This window comes from Lissotriton vulgaris, chromosome 12 (genome assembly GCF_964263255.1).
Source record: "Lissotriton vulgaris chromosome 12, aLisVul1.2, whole genome shotgun sequence".
In the NCBI taxonomy this organism is placed as follows: Eukaryota; Metazoa; Chordata; class Amphibia; order Caudata; family Salamandridae; genus Lissotriton; species Lissotriton vulgaris.
This window is the reverse complement of record NC_141700.1, coordinates 601,079,905-601,094,671: the sequence shown is the minus strand read 5'-3', so window position 1 is coordinate 601,094,671 and position 14,767 is coordinate 601,079,905. Positions and strand designations below refer to the sequence as shown.

The 14,767-nt window shown below is 47.8% G+C and overlaps 1 protein-coding gene across 3 annotated transcripts in view; it reads left to right on the top strand.

The window, feature by feature from the left end:
• KARS1 (lysyl-tRNA synthetase 1) overlaps nt 1–14,767 on the top strand; it is a 115,750-nt gene that overhangs the window by 76,496 nt on the left and 24,487 nt on the right. For all 3 annotated transcript variants that reach the window (XM_086945471.1, XM_086945469.1, XM_086945470.1), the window contains one exon: nt 34–119. In XM_086945471.1, coding sequence (XP_086801597.1) covers nt 34–119 — 86 coding nt within the window. The remainder of the gene's footprint in view (nt 1–33; nt 120–14,767) is intronic.

Genomic DNA, 14,767 nt, shown 5'->3' with positions numbered 1-14,767 from the left:
CTCAGCTTTTCTTTTCAATGTTTTTAAATGCAGAAATGCGCAAGTTTTTGGATGATATTTGTGTGAAGAAAGAAGTGGAGTGCCCTCCACCAAGGACGACTGCCAGACTTTTGGACAAGGTAATGTGCTTCTTCTTTAAGGATTACTGTTCTGCTGTAACTATGTAACATTTGCCAAATCCTTGATAATATGCAGTCTAAGCATGGATCAACCACTAGACCCTTAAAAATATGACCTCTGCATCTTTCGTCATCGCCTGGTTGCAGCCCAGTCACTTAGTAAATACCGGAGAAGGTGAGCTATGGGGGAAAAAAGGGTCAAGCTGACCTTCAAAGGATAGCCTTACCTAAAGCACTAATCAACTAAATAGATTATATTGCACATTTGCATATCCATGACCATTTATCTCACATGTTCTTTTCCTACACAATCATGTCTCCAATACACAGCACCATCTACTTCCATTCCCTCTAAGAATTTTGAACCTTAATACCTCTAATCTGAAATGCTTCATCCTTGGTACTTATACATCCTCTCCCTGTTTTGATTAGCTTAAGGCACTTTTTGTCTGAGTCCAGAACCGATTTTAAAGAAAGTTGTGTTCTGTTCAGGATGCACCCTTACTTTATTTTCAGCAGTCTGTCCATTTTACACATTAACTTGGCAATGACACGCCCTAACCATTGTGCTTATCTACATACATTAAGGGTCGAAGATCTTAACAATTTAGAGGTCTATGAAGACCTACAGTAAATGCACAGAAATTCTCCAAGACTTTGCTTAAGGGCAAAGCCCTGAGAATATGAGCTTTCTATGCTTTGGTGGCTTGTTGAAAATCCCACTTTATACAATTTGCCATTTGTGGTACCCTTTTGGAGTACTAGTCCTAACTTCTGTGATATTAGATGCCCCTACACGCAACCCATTTGTTTGGCCCGCCATCTTCAGATTAATTTTTCTACTGTTGAGGCTCGAAGCAGAGCATTGACGTAGAAGACTTCAACAATCACAACTTGTTTCGCTGAAGACTTTTGGGGGGAAAAAGATATTGATGGGTAATTAGTGGCTACATCAACGATGTAGAGAAGATGACATTATTCCCACGAACAAAAAACAACCTTCAGAGAATGAAGGTAGGGTCTGGAGCATATACCCTTTAGATTTTGCCCATAGTGCTACCATAAGTACTCCTAAAAAGACGACCACAAAGTCTGAAACATCTGCATGCCAGAAGACCACATTTCAGAGGGCAGCGACCACAAGCAAAAAGCAGAGGTGCGCACAATATGGTGAAGACCTACCTAAAGGTCCTCTGACTCTAAAGCAAGAAGACCCCTAGGTAGGCCTGTGAAAAGACTTAGACATATAAAACATCATTGAGACTGAGAAGGTAAAGACCAAGAAGTCTTCATGGAGAAGCAAAAAAATAAAGTGTCCGGTAACACGAGGAAGCAGTGACAAGGAGTCCAGACTCTTGGACTCAAAATCTAAGGCTGCCCTGATACCAAAACCAACTGTGATCAAAGGGAAAGCATAAACGCAAAGAATCCCAGGAGTCAAAGACACTGTTGGCAGTCGACCCTCTGAACCAGCCTCAAAATCGAAAGGGGATCAAGAACTCAGGTGGGTTAAAAAGGCCCGAGATTTAGAAACCTTGGCGCCAAAAAGAAGGATCTCGATGGCAGCCAAAACACTCTTGACATGTCTAAAACTAAACTAAATCTACATGGTGACAGTTCCGCATCCAGGTAGTCTAGAGCCTGAATTATGATACGTCTATATGCCTTTTTGTTGTAATGCATGCCAATCTGAACAACAGGATACTAGGAAAATAATGCAAGCTAATTACCTGTACTTGTCTTTTCTTTTCTCAAGAATACTCACTACCTTTTTGTTTGAACCACTGTGATATTAGCGGTTTCTTAAGCACTATTGTGCTAAAAACTATTGTGTAATGTTAATGTCCTCTTCCTGCATAAATGCTACCGGTCCGATACCATGATTGGTGGAATTTCAATTTGGGTAGAACGGTGATTATGTTCAGTTGCTGAGTGGGGTAATTCATGTATGCAAATTAAGAAAAACAGAATTGTGAACGAAAAGCTATGTGAGTTATACGGAGACTTTCAATTCTGGGATTGAACTGCCAGTAGCAGGTGCAAAGTACCGAGAGTGCAGGAGAGGACACCACTTGAGGGCTTGTGGGAAGGCAGTTTGCCCAGACTGGGTAACCAACCTGGACATGAAAGTGTTTATTGTACATATTTTTGAAGAAATATAAATGTGATTCCACATATTTTAAGTTGGTTGAGTGCGCTATATAAATGCCAATACACACACACATACACATGTAGGCGCATCCCTGCACTTGGGCACACTGGTCGTGTTCATAAAGTGAAGTGAATGACTCCAATAGATTCGTAGCAGTTTAGTTTCCGATTTATTTATTTCATAAATGCGTTTTCTTATGAATTCATGTATCGGCTTTCATAAGTTCAACTCAAAGACAATTTTATGCAAATAAATGCTCCAATGCATTTCGAGCCCAACGGCCCTTCCTCAGGGAGCGCTGCGAAGAAACAGGATATAGCGCTAATCAATTATCAAAGTAAATAGCACAAATGAAAAACACATACTTCATTTCATAATAACAGAACACATCAATATTAGGGAGAGAAAATATCATCTGGGCATTAGTCATTTTCTTATAACGTCCACGTGATGTGAATGGTGCATGGGGATGGTGACTGTTTATAGACAAACTGGATCGGTGAAAAACAGACGAACAAAGGTGAGGGCTAAAGGTGGTGGCTGGTTACTCACGCAGTTGGTTTAAAACCGGAGTTCATGCAAAAGGATAAATATGCATTAACGTGCCAAGGGAAAAGCTAGTTACCGCGGGTGCAGTGAAAGTATAAACATGCTGCTCGTTCATAACGAGACTTACGTATAGATTTAAAGTTGATCCCCTCATGGAGTCTGAAGGAACAAAAAAGGTTACAAGCATAAATTAATCCTGAGGCAAGGAATCACGGAGTTCCTCAAAGTTGCCTAACGGTAAGATCAAACTTACTGAGGTGGTTGAAGCTCAATGGCGTCTCAGTGGGGTCTGGAGCGGAGTGTCAGAAACTTCGCGTGGTGAACGCGGAGTTAGAGGGTGGTGCTCAACAGGGATGACGGACTACAGGGAAAGTTACAGAGGATATCCTGAGGAAATAGTAGAGAATGCCATTGAAAGAGCATCAATCATTCCTCGCACAGAAGCCCTCAAAGGATCTATCAGGAAAGGAAAGAAGGCAAAAGAATGGTACTAATATCCAGACACTCGACATCCAGTAGAAAATTTAAAAACATCGTGATGAAACACTGGCGCCTGTTATCCTCTGAACCAGACTTTGGTGACCTTTTCAAAGAACCCCCCATTTTCGCTCACACTCGCTCTAAAAACATTAAAGAAATTTTATCAAGCCCAATAAAGGAACCAGTCAAACACACGGGCACACGCCCCTGTCACCACTGCAGCAATTGCAATAACATTATCAGAGGGAATAGCCTCAACCACCCCATGAGAGGTTTCCAAATCAAATTGAATGTAGATGCCACGTACATGTCGTGTCCCTCTAGAAGGGCGGAATGCTAACCTCGTCGCCAGAGTTGATGAGAGGGCAGCATCCCGATTCGTATGACACCTTACTCGACATGTCTTGATAACGCGACACCGAAGTTACCGATATGGTACGCGTTATCATGGAACAGCCATTGGGTCTTGATTCCGCAAGCTGCAACCGGGCTCGGCTCGGGCCAGAGCTTAGTTCACACGAGCCCATGCACTCTGCCTTCAGGATTGTCAAGGCCTGCCATAGGAGTGACTGATAGGAACTCGGGTGTCCATTGGAGGGTTAGATATAGGGCTACTATATCTACAGCAAAGGGTGATTACACGACTTTGCCCCAGCTGTCAGGCAGCCAGTTGTGTCAAATTTAGGAGGCCAGCCAGGGGTGGCATAATACATGCTGCAGCCCCTGGCGGCCCTGGGTACACCTACGCCCTGGGTTACAGGGTCTGATAAGGTGGCCCAGTACCAATTGGTATATGCACCTAGGGTACATCTCGTAATTTAGAAAGAGAACAGCCAGGCTGTGGGTCTGATTGGCAGGCCCACAGCCAGAGAAAGTCGTAAACCAGTGAAACAAAAGCAAAAAAATCTGGGTGATCATAGGATTGCAGACCCTACTCTCCTACATGACCCCCCCCCCCAAACGTCGGAACAACTAACTAACCTTGACCAGGTAAGTCTTCTTGTTCTAAGTGGAAATATCTGGAGAGCCCATCGGCATTGCCAGGATCAGTACCAGGTCTATGTTCCACTGTGAAGTCCATCCCCTGTAGGGAAATGGACCACCTAAGCAGTTTGGGGTTTTCACCCTTCATCTGATTTAGCCACAAGAGGGGCTTATGGTCGGTCTGAATCTTGAAGTGAGTGCCAAACAAGTATGGCCTCAGCTTCTTCAGGGCCCAAACCACAGCAAAGGCCTCCCTCTCAATAGCTGACCAATTCTTCTCTCTAGGGGTCAGCCGTCTACTTATAAAAGCAATGGGCTGGTCTTGACCATCAAAATTCAGTTGAGAAAGAACAGCTCCCACACCCAACTCAGAAGCATCTGTTTGGACAATGAATGGTTTGGAGTAGTCCGGACTCTTGAGGATAGGCGCCGTGCACATGGCCTGCTTTAGGTCATCGAATGCTTTTTGACAGCTCGCTGTCCACTGAACCTTTTTTGGCATTTTCTTACTTGTCAGTTCATTTAATGGTGTCACGATGTATCCAGTCAGGCCCAAGAAAGCTCGTACCTGAGTCTGGGTGGTTGGAGGAGCCCAGTCCCTGATTGACTGTATCTTGCTCTCCAGTGGCTGAACCTGACCTCCACCGACAAGGTGGCCCAGGTATACAACCTGTGTCTGCCCTATCTGGCACTTGGTGGCCTTGATAGTGAGACCTGCTGCTTGCAGTGCCTCTAACGTCTTCCGCAGGTGGACCAGGTGATCCTCCCAGGTGGAGCTAAAGACAGCAATATCGTCAAGATATGCCGCACAGAAGTCATCCAGCCCAGTAAGGACATGATTCACCAACCGTTGGAAGGTGGCAGGTGCATTTTTCAGACCAAAGGGCATCACCACGAACTGATAATGCCCACCAGGGGTTGAAAATGCTGTCTTAGGCTTGGCGTCCTCAGCTAACCTGATTTGCCAATACCCAGCTGTCAGGTCAAACGTACTTAAGTAGTTGGCCGAAGCCAGCCTATCAATAAGCTCGTCTGCCCTTGGTATTGGGTGGGCGTCAGTCTTAGTGACTGCATTGAGACCCCTGTAGTCTACGCAGAACCTCATCTCTCTCTTACCACCCTGGGTGTGAGGTTTCGGCACTAGAACTACGGGACTAGCCCAAGGGCTATCCGAGGGTTCAATGACTCCCAGCTCCAACATTTTCTGCACTTCACTTTTGATGCAGTCTCTGACGTGATCAGGCTGCCTGTAGATTTTACTCTTTACGGGCAGGCTGTCACCAGTGTCGACCTCATGGGTGCACCAATCGGTCTGACTGGGTGTCAGAGAAAACAGATGTCGGAACGACTGAAGAACCTGTTTACAGTCGCTCTGCTGATGGTCGGAGAGGCTGCCGCAAAAGACAACACCATCTACCGAGCCATCGTCAGGATTCTGAGAGAGCAGGTCGGGGAGAGGGTCACTCTCCTCCTCCTGTCCCTCATCTATGGCCATGAGCAAACTCATGTCCTTCCTGTCGACATATGCTTTTAGCCTGTTGACATGAAGCACCCTGTGGGGGCTCCTGGGAGTTCCCAGGTCGACCAGGTAGGTGACCTCTCCCTTTTTCTCCAGGATGGTGTGGGGCCCGGACCATTTGTCCTTGAGTGCTGCTGGGGCCACTGGCTCCAACACCCACACCTTCTGTCCGGGCTGATAAACAGTCAAGACAGCCTTTTGGTCATGCCAAGCTTTTTGGAGTTCTTGGCTGGCCTTAAGGTTTTCGGATGCCTTTTCCATGTATTCAGCCATCCGCGAGCGGAGGCCGAGCACATAGTCCACTATGTTGGCTGCAGGCTTTTTGAGAGGTCTCTCCCATCCTTCCTTCACCAAACACAGGGGTCCTCTTACAGGATGCCCGTACAAAAGTTCAAAAGGGCTGTAGCCAACCCCCTTCTGTGGGACTTCTCTGTAGGCGAACAAGAGGCAGGGGATCAGGACGTCCCATCTACGCCGAAGCTTTTCCGGTAGTCCATGAATCATCCCTTTTAGGGTCCTGTTGAATCTCTCAACAAGCCCATTGCATTGTGGATGATAGGGTGTAGTGAACTTGTAGTTGACACCACATTCCTTCCACATAGCAGTTAAGTAGCTCGACATAATGTTTGCACCTCTGTCGGAGACGACCTCCTTAGGGAAGCCCACTCTGGAGAATACTCCAACTAGGGCTCTTGCCACAACAGGTGCTGTAGTGGTCCTAAGGGGAATAGCTTCAGGATACCTGGTGGCATGATCCACTACCACCAGTATAAACTTGTGCCCTGACGCTGTCGGTGGTTCCATGGGACCGACTATGTCGATCCCCACCCGTTCAAAGGGCGCCCCCACCACAGGCATTGGTATAAGGGGGGCCTTTGTCGTGCCACCTGACTTACCACTGGCTTGGCAAGTGACACAGGAGCGGCAAAACTCCTTGGTATCTTCGTTCATGTGAGGCCAGTGAAAGTGCGAGACAAGCCTGTCCCACGTTTTCGTCTGGCCTAAGTGACCTGCTAAGGGAATCTCGTGGGCCAAGGTAAGTAGGAAACCACGCTGAGACAAGGGGACGACCAGCCTCCTGGTCATGCCAGGCTTGGGGTCTCTTGCCTCAGTGTACAGGAGTCCATCTTCCCAGTATACCTTGTGGGTACCTGTGGCGTTCCCAGCAGCCTCAGCAGCAGCCTGCTGTCTGAGGGGTTCAAGAGAAGGGCAGTCTAATTGGTCCTTCCCCAGATCTTCCCTTGAGGGTCCCCCTGAGCCCAAGAATTCAACTTGATCAAGTTCGAACTCTCTCGGCTCAGTTTCCCTCAATTCCTGTAGGTCAGCCTCCTCTGAGACTTGATCCTCGACCTGGGGCAAGGGGGAAGGCGCAGCCTTAACCCTACTGCTCTTTTTCTTGGGAGGTGTCTGGTCCGTTGTTCCAGGATCCAGCACCTGTTCAGTGGGGCATTTCCTGACCTGTGACCTAGTCACAGCGAACACATGTGCTGGCAAACCTAACATTTCCATGTGAGTCCGGTGCTCCACTTCTGACCATTGTGACGACTCCAAATCATTGCCCAACAAACAATCCACTGGGAGGTCTGGACTAACTACAACCTTCTTTTGGCCAGTTACCCCTCCCCAGGAGAAAGCTACAATTGCCATACTGTGATTGGTAGTGACATTGCTTGCATTGGTCACCAGGAATTCTGTACCTGGCATGATCTGTCCAGGGTCCACGAAGTTAGGCGTCACCATGGTGACGCTGGCACAAGTGTCCCTATAGGCCTGAGCCATCTTTCCATTTATGAAAGGCATCTGTCGGTATTTGCCCAGCGTATTGGGGCTTACGTCAGGGGACACGTCTACGTCCCCTGTACTGACAAGGACAGCCTGAGTGAGTGTGCCAACTAAGTTGTCACGCCCCTCAGAACCCAGGGTTAACCCTACTAAACCCTTGGGAGGCGCACTACCACTGCTGGCTGTACTAGGGGGCACAGGTGCCTTAGGGGCTGCAGTGGCAGGAGTCTGCCCTCCTCCTTTCTTGGTGCACTCACTAAACCAGTGAGACTTACTTTTACAGTACTGGCACCATCGTTTGGTTTGGCCTTCTTTCTTCTTTTGGGGAGCCTGACCCCCACCCTCTTTGGGTTGTTGGGGACCTGTCGAAGACTTCTGGTCATTTTGTTCCCCCTTAGAATCTTTACCCTTCTGGTCTGCTTTCTTCTGACCACCTTGATTCTGGCCCTGGTTCTGTTTAACTCTCGTACGAACCCATTTGTCTGCCTTCTGCCCCAATTCTTGAGGAGAGGTCAGATCGAGTCGACAAGATGCTGATGCAACAACTGGTTCTGACAATTGTTTAAAATTTGTTCTCTCATCATCAAATTATACAATCCTTTGTAATCAGTAACCTTACTGCCCAGCAACCAGCCCTCAAAAGCCTTAGTGGCACAATCGACAAAATCAGACCAATCTTGAGACTGCGTTTTCTGGGTATCCCTGAACAGCACCCTGTACTGCTCAGTGGTTAGGCCGAACCCTTCAACGAGTGTATTCTTCAAGACTTGGTAATTGTTAGCGTCCTCTACCCTTGTGGTGAGGAGCTTGTCTCTTCCTTTACCTTCAAAGGAGAGCCACAAGATAGCTGCCCACTGACTCTGGGGAACGCCTTGCACAGTGCAGGCCCTCTCCAAAGCAGTAATCCATTTGTGGATGTCGTCCCCTTGTTTAAAGGGGGGCACTATCTTCCCAAGGTGTTTCGTATCGAAACTCTTTTCCCTATTACTAGGTACATTGCTGCCACCAGTGGGGACTGCCCCACTTAACTGTTGCTCTCTAGCGAAAGCAAGCTTTTCCTTGGCCAGGGCAAGTTCTTCCCTTTCGATCCGCAGATTAGCTGCCCTTTCCTTCGCTTCGTACACTCTCCTCTGAGGGGACGTCATCCCTCTTTGAGAAGAGTTGTGAGAGCCGTTGGTATGAAGGGATCTGCCAGAGCCTCTTGATAGAGATCTGGCTCGTCCATTCCCCATGTTAAGCTGACCTGATAGTGGCCCCAGGGGTCCCCCAGTACCGCTATCATGTTTGCTTAAGTTGGACCTGCTTAGTCTGACGACTTCTACCTGTCCCTTATCTGCCTCGTCCCCAGAGAGATCCTCATCCTCATCCTCCTCCACATCCTCGTTCTCGGTTGCGAGATGAATGAGGTCAGGATCGTCTCGGGTTCCCTCGAGGGGAGGCATGTCTCCTTCTGGATTAGAAGAGCTACGAAGTTTCTCAGCTCTCCTGGCATCATAAGTCTCCAAGAGACCAATCAGAAAGGACGTTGTGGGGTTAGACCCCTGCTGAATCTTCCAGGAGTGACACAATCGTCTTAACTCCTTGAAGCTCAGCACAGTATATCCTGAAGGGATGACCTGTGGAGGGTCAACTGACACAAGGGGAGACTCAGAGTTTCCTCCTTGGCCCGACATACTGTTTCTAGTGTGGTGTAAGTGATGCACCTACCTACACTATGTGTTTTCCTACTTTTCCCTTGCTAAGAGCTGTAGCCAAGGTGTGCTAAGCCTTGAGGAGCTACAACAGCTGGTTCAGTAGAACTCAGAGTATTCTAAGCTTTAGTTATATGTACTAACAGTACTTGTGCGATCTTTCAACAAGATATTCTTAGGATACGTGTGGTAAAACAACAGCCAGCTCAAATCCCAACCGCTGCTCACCAATGTGAGAAGTTGGCCCGATATGCAACGTTCGCTATTCTAGCGACCGCTATGTATCGTTCCAACGACCCTTATGGTGTTTGGTTGTAAGTCAACCTATAGACCAGCTATCCTAGTAGCGTGGATACGAGCAGTCTAAGGCTAAAGACTCGAGAGGGCGCGTTAAGCCAGCTGTTTACCACACATGTACCCCTTGAACACCCAGTGAAAGGACACCACACAAGTGTTATGAAAATAAACAGTATATTTATTAAGAATCACAACAGCCCTGTACTCTTTATGAGGACAGGGTACTAAGCACAAACCAAATCTCTTTAGCAAATACTTCAAGTGCACAGTTTAAAGCCAAGTGTCCGAGGACACGGAAAGGTTAAGGCAAGTCGGAAGCGAGGGACTCGGGACCCTAGAGTAAGGAGGCTATGCAGGCACCGAAATGCCGAGTTACCTAGCCACGAGGGCTGCGGCTGCAAGTCTTACAGGCGTCGGGGTCTTCGCTGACGAACCAGGAGCCGGGAGAAAAGGAGTTGCTGGCCGGCGACCAGTGGTGTATAGTTCGTAGAGATTGATGAAAACCTGAAAGCAGAGGGGACCAAGTTCGTACTACTAGCCAGTAGTCCGAGGGTACCAGGAAGGCACCGGTTGGCCGTCACCTCGACCAGGTGAGTGGGCGACGCTAGGCTCTGCAGTCTCACGGACCAGGAGGCGTTGTCGGCGACCACGGTGGAGGTGCGAGCTGTCCCACGACGGATGTCGCTGTCGGCGTCTTGAGTGGACCAGGAGGGTCCGGGGTGCTTCTCGGAAAGATGGAAGCAAGGGCCAGTCTGGAGCAACCAGACCGGCAGTGTTGATTCTCGGATGTCGTCACAGAAGGACACGAGCCAGCGGCTAGTGACCAGACAACGTGCTGAGCGGCGAGCAGAAGGGCCCCACGCAGATCGTGGAGATGCTGGGAGACTGCACTTCGGTGCTGGAGCGGCTCAGGGTCGGGGCTTCTCGGACCCCAGAGCACTCACCAGAGAGTTACCTCGATGGTCGTGCTGGTTTTAAGAGCGTGCAGGTTCTGATGATGGCCGGTCCCTCGAGGTCTCGTCGCACCCACAGATCACAGCTGAGCTGATGACGTGGGTAGAGGTCAGAGGTGCCAGGGAAGCCGGTTCTCGTCGAGCTGGGCCGTCGGATTCCTTGAGGAAGGACTTACAGCAAACCGCAGAGTTCTTAGATGGTGCCCGCTGATGCAGGGTGACTACTCCTTAGCCACAAGGGAGAAATCTTGAGAAGAGTCTTGAAGTCCTTTCGTAGAAAGTATTCTTGATTCAAAGATGATCTAATTTGGAAGGGTCCCCGCTCCGGCCTTTATCCTAAAGAAAGGGGTGGGTACATGACTAGGTCCTGCCCTAAGGGTGGGACCAGGAAGGGGGGTAGTTACACCCCTCTCCCCTGCCGGACTTTCCCCAGGCCAGGGCTGTCGCCCCTGGAACTGGTTCTAACCGGCAGATGCGTAGTGAGCACCGGGGTGCCACTCCGCAGTCACCTTCTCGCAAAAGCCCTACCTACCCAGAATACACAAACCCTGTCTGGGACGGTGCGAACACCGCCCTCGACAGGAAACCCTTTGTCCAAGTGCTCCTCGCTGGAAGGACTCCCAGCAGCAGGAGGTCAGACTTGTGTCTGTGGTGGCAGCATCCATTTTGTGGAGCTGAGGCTTTCGTTAACTTTAACCGGGGTTCACAGTTACGTACATGTCGTGTCCCTCTAGAAGGGCGGAATGCTAACCTCGTCGCCAGAGTTGATGAGAGGGCAGCATCCCGATTCGTATGACACCTTACTCGACATGTCTTGATAACGCGACACCGAAGTTACCGATATGGTACGCGTTATCATGGAACAGCCATTGGGTCTTGATTCCGCAAGCTGCAACCGGGCTCGGCTCGGGCCAGAGCTTAGTTCACACGAGCCCATGCACTCTGCCTTCAGGATTGTCAAGGCCTGCCATAGGAGTGACTGATAGGAACTCGGGTGTCCATTGGAGGGTTAGATATAGGGCTACTATATCTACAGCAAAGGGTGATTACACGACTTTGCCCCAGCTGTCAGGCAGCCAGTTGTGTCAAATTTAGGAGGCCAGCCAGGGGTGGCATAATACATGCTGCAGCCCCTGGCGGCCCTGGGTACACCTACGCCCTGGGTTACAGGGTCTGATAAGGTGGCCCAGTACCAATTGGTATATGCACCTAGGGTACATCTCGTAATTTAGAAAGAGAACAGCCAGGCTGTGGGTCTGATTGGCAGGCCCACAGCCAGAGAAAGTCGTAAACCAGTGAAACAAAAGCAAAAAAATCTGGGTGATCATAGGATTGCAGACCCTACTCTCCTACATAGATGCCACCTGTGACTCTTCGAACTTAATCTACCTTATCAAATGCCCGTGTGGCATGATATATGTCGGAAAAACCCTCAGGAAAATAAAGATCAGGATGAACGAACATAAATCAAATATCCGAACTAACAACATGAAATCCAGTGTAGCCGCCCACTTTAATGAGGCCAAACATAATGTGTCGCAAATCAAATTCCTTGTTCTTGAAATGGTACCGGACATTGAAGGGAGAGACTTGAACAAAACTCTCATACAAAGGGAAACCGCATGGATTTATAGACTGCAGTCTCTGAAACCTTATGGTCTTAACGACCGGATTGAACTGAGCTGTTACTTATAGTACCCTCCTGGGTACATGATTGATACACTGTGTCCTGATTCTTGCTTGTTGATGTCATTCTTTATTTATATTGTGTTCCACATCATTCGTTGTACACTACACATACCCCATTCCAAGATGGCCGCCCCTTTAACTTTCCCTATAGTCCGTCATCCCTGTTGAGCACCACCCTCTAACTCCGCGTTCACCACGCGAAGTTTCTGACACTCCGCTCCAGACCCCACTGAGACGCCATTGAGCTTCAACCACCTCAGTAAGTTTGATCTTACCGTTAGGCAACTTTGAGGAACTCCGTGATTCCTTGCCTCAGGATTAATTTATGCTTGTAACCTTTTTTGTTCCTTCAGACTCCATGAGGGGATCAACTTTAAATCTATACGTAAGTCTCGTTATGAACGAGCAGCATGTTTATACTTTTACTGCACCCGCGGTAACTAGCTTTTCCCTTGGCACGTTAATGCATATTTATCCTTTTGCATGAACTCCGGTTTTAAACCAACTGCGTGAGTAACCAGCCACCACCTTTAGCCCTCACCTTTGTTCGTCTGTTTTTCACCGATCCCGTTTGTCTATAAACAGTCACCATCCCCATGCACCATTCACATCACGTTGACGTTATAAGAAAATGACTAATGCCCAGATGATATTTTCTCTCCCTAATATTGATGTGTTCTGTTATTATGAAATGAAGTATGTGTTTTTCATTTGTGCTATTTACTTTGATAATTGATTAGCGCTATATCCTGTTTCTTCGCAGCGCTCCCTGAGGAAGGGCCGTTGGGCTCGAAATGCATTGGAGCATTTATTTGCATAAAATTGTCTTTGAGTTGAACTTATGAAAGCCGATACATGAATTCATAAGAAAACGCATTTATGAAATAAATAAATCGGAAACTAAACTGCTACGAATCTATTGGAGTCATTCACTTCACTTTATGAACACGACCAGTGTGCCCAAGTGCAGGGATGCGCCTACATCCCAGTAGCGCACTCAAACAACTTACAATTCTTGGCGCAGTTGGACAGTTGCGCCACCTGCCGGAGCACCTGAAACTTGTTTAACTTCTACTAACCAGCAAATCAAATTGATCCCACAACAAGCTGTGCGCCGTGCCTATATTCTTGTTCATTCCACATATTTTGCCATTGAGTTTTATGTCTAGATAGTACAAATGTAAAGATACCTGTTTAGCTTAGAAGCTCGGACTTGTGTCCAGATTAGGTCTCAACAACCACGTTTCAAACCGCTTATGCTGATTTATGTGTACGGCTTCCCATCTTTTCACTCTAGCATTTCTTAAGCCATCTGTTAACTCTTCTCTTATCCGTTCCTTTTCTTGCATGTATCCTGACTCTTTAAATATGCTACTGTTCTGCCTATTGTTCAGAAAGTAATTCCATGTGCACTTATATTACTCATTGCTCCTCTCTGTAAACGTCTTGCCTGTGTGGTTTCCAATCTGCTCTAAACACCTTGATGCACCCTCTCTGCACTCTATATATAGAGCTCTTTTTAGGCTTTAAACTCCCTCATGTGTGCTCTACATTCCGAACTCCCTTCGTAGTCTGTTGTTTGTATTTGTCACACTTGTGAAGTAGTGTGGCTCACTGGTTAGAGGCGGCAGACCCGAGAGCAGAGGACGGGCCGGGACCAGGGTCCGATTCCCGGCGCGGCAGGTTTCTGGACCAGGGTCAGCGTACTCGATAATTATCTCGCCTCGTTGCCCACTCTGATCAGCGATCACACTCGGCAACTCTGGGCATTAGCTTGCCTCATCTTCACTAACGGCCCCACCAGACCGCCGGGGATGCCTGGTCTCACCCTGGAGATACCCATTAAGGGACCATCTCTCAGGGAAGCCAGGAAGGGTTTCGCAGCGGTCGAAGCGCCTTGGGACCCTCCGGGTAAGTAGTGCGCTATATAAATGCCTATACATTTACATTTACTTGTTAAATGGCCAATTTTTCTATTATCTGCCCCATTTTCTTTTTATTTCGTCACTTTGAGATCTGGCCCTTTTTTGGTTATTTTCTTTTTTTGCATAGAACCTAGTTAGATGCATATTCTGGTTAAACATCTTTGTATGCATCTGAGCTGTGCCGTTCTCCAGGTCTTTCTTTTGATCCCTGCAGTTTCCCTTCTACACTACCCCCTAACCTCTCGCATCGCACTCTTTAGACTTTGTCACATTTATGATAACAGATGCCAGGTTTTTATTTTTCTCACTTCAGCTGACAGATTAATAATGTCACATCCTGCCTATTGAGCATCTAATGCTTTCATTCTTTCCAGTCCATTGCAACAATACTGACATTCTGTGTTTTTCTCTGGGGGTATCTCGCTCTCTGCTCTCCCTCGTTCCTCCTCTTCCGCAAATGGGGAGTGATCTTAGGCTAGTACCACTCTTTGTCAGATCACATTTCTTTTATTGCATGCCTCTACAGTTGCCTGCTATTTATATAAGGGAGATGTAATTTCCTTAATTTCTGTACAACTGCAACTCTTAATCTAATGCTTGCCTTGTCTTGATTGCACCTCTTTCTTT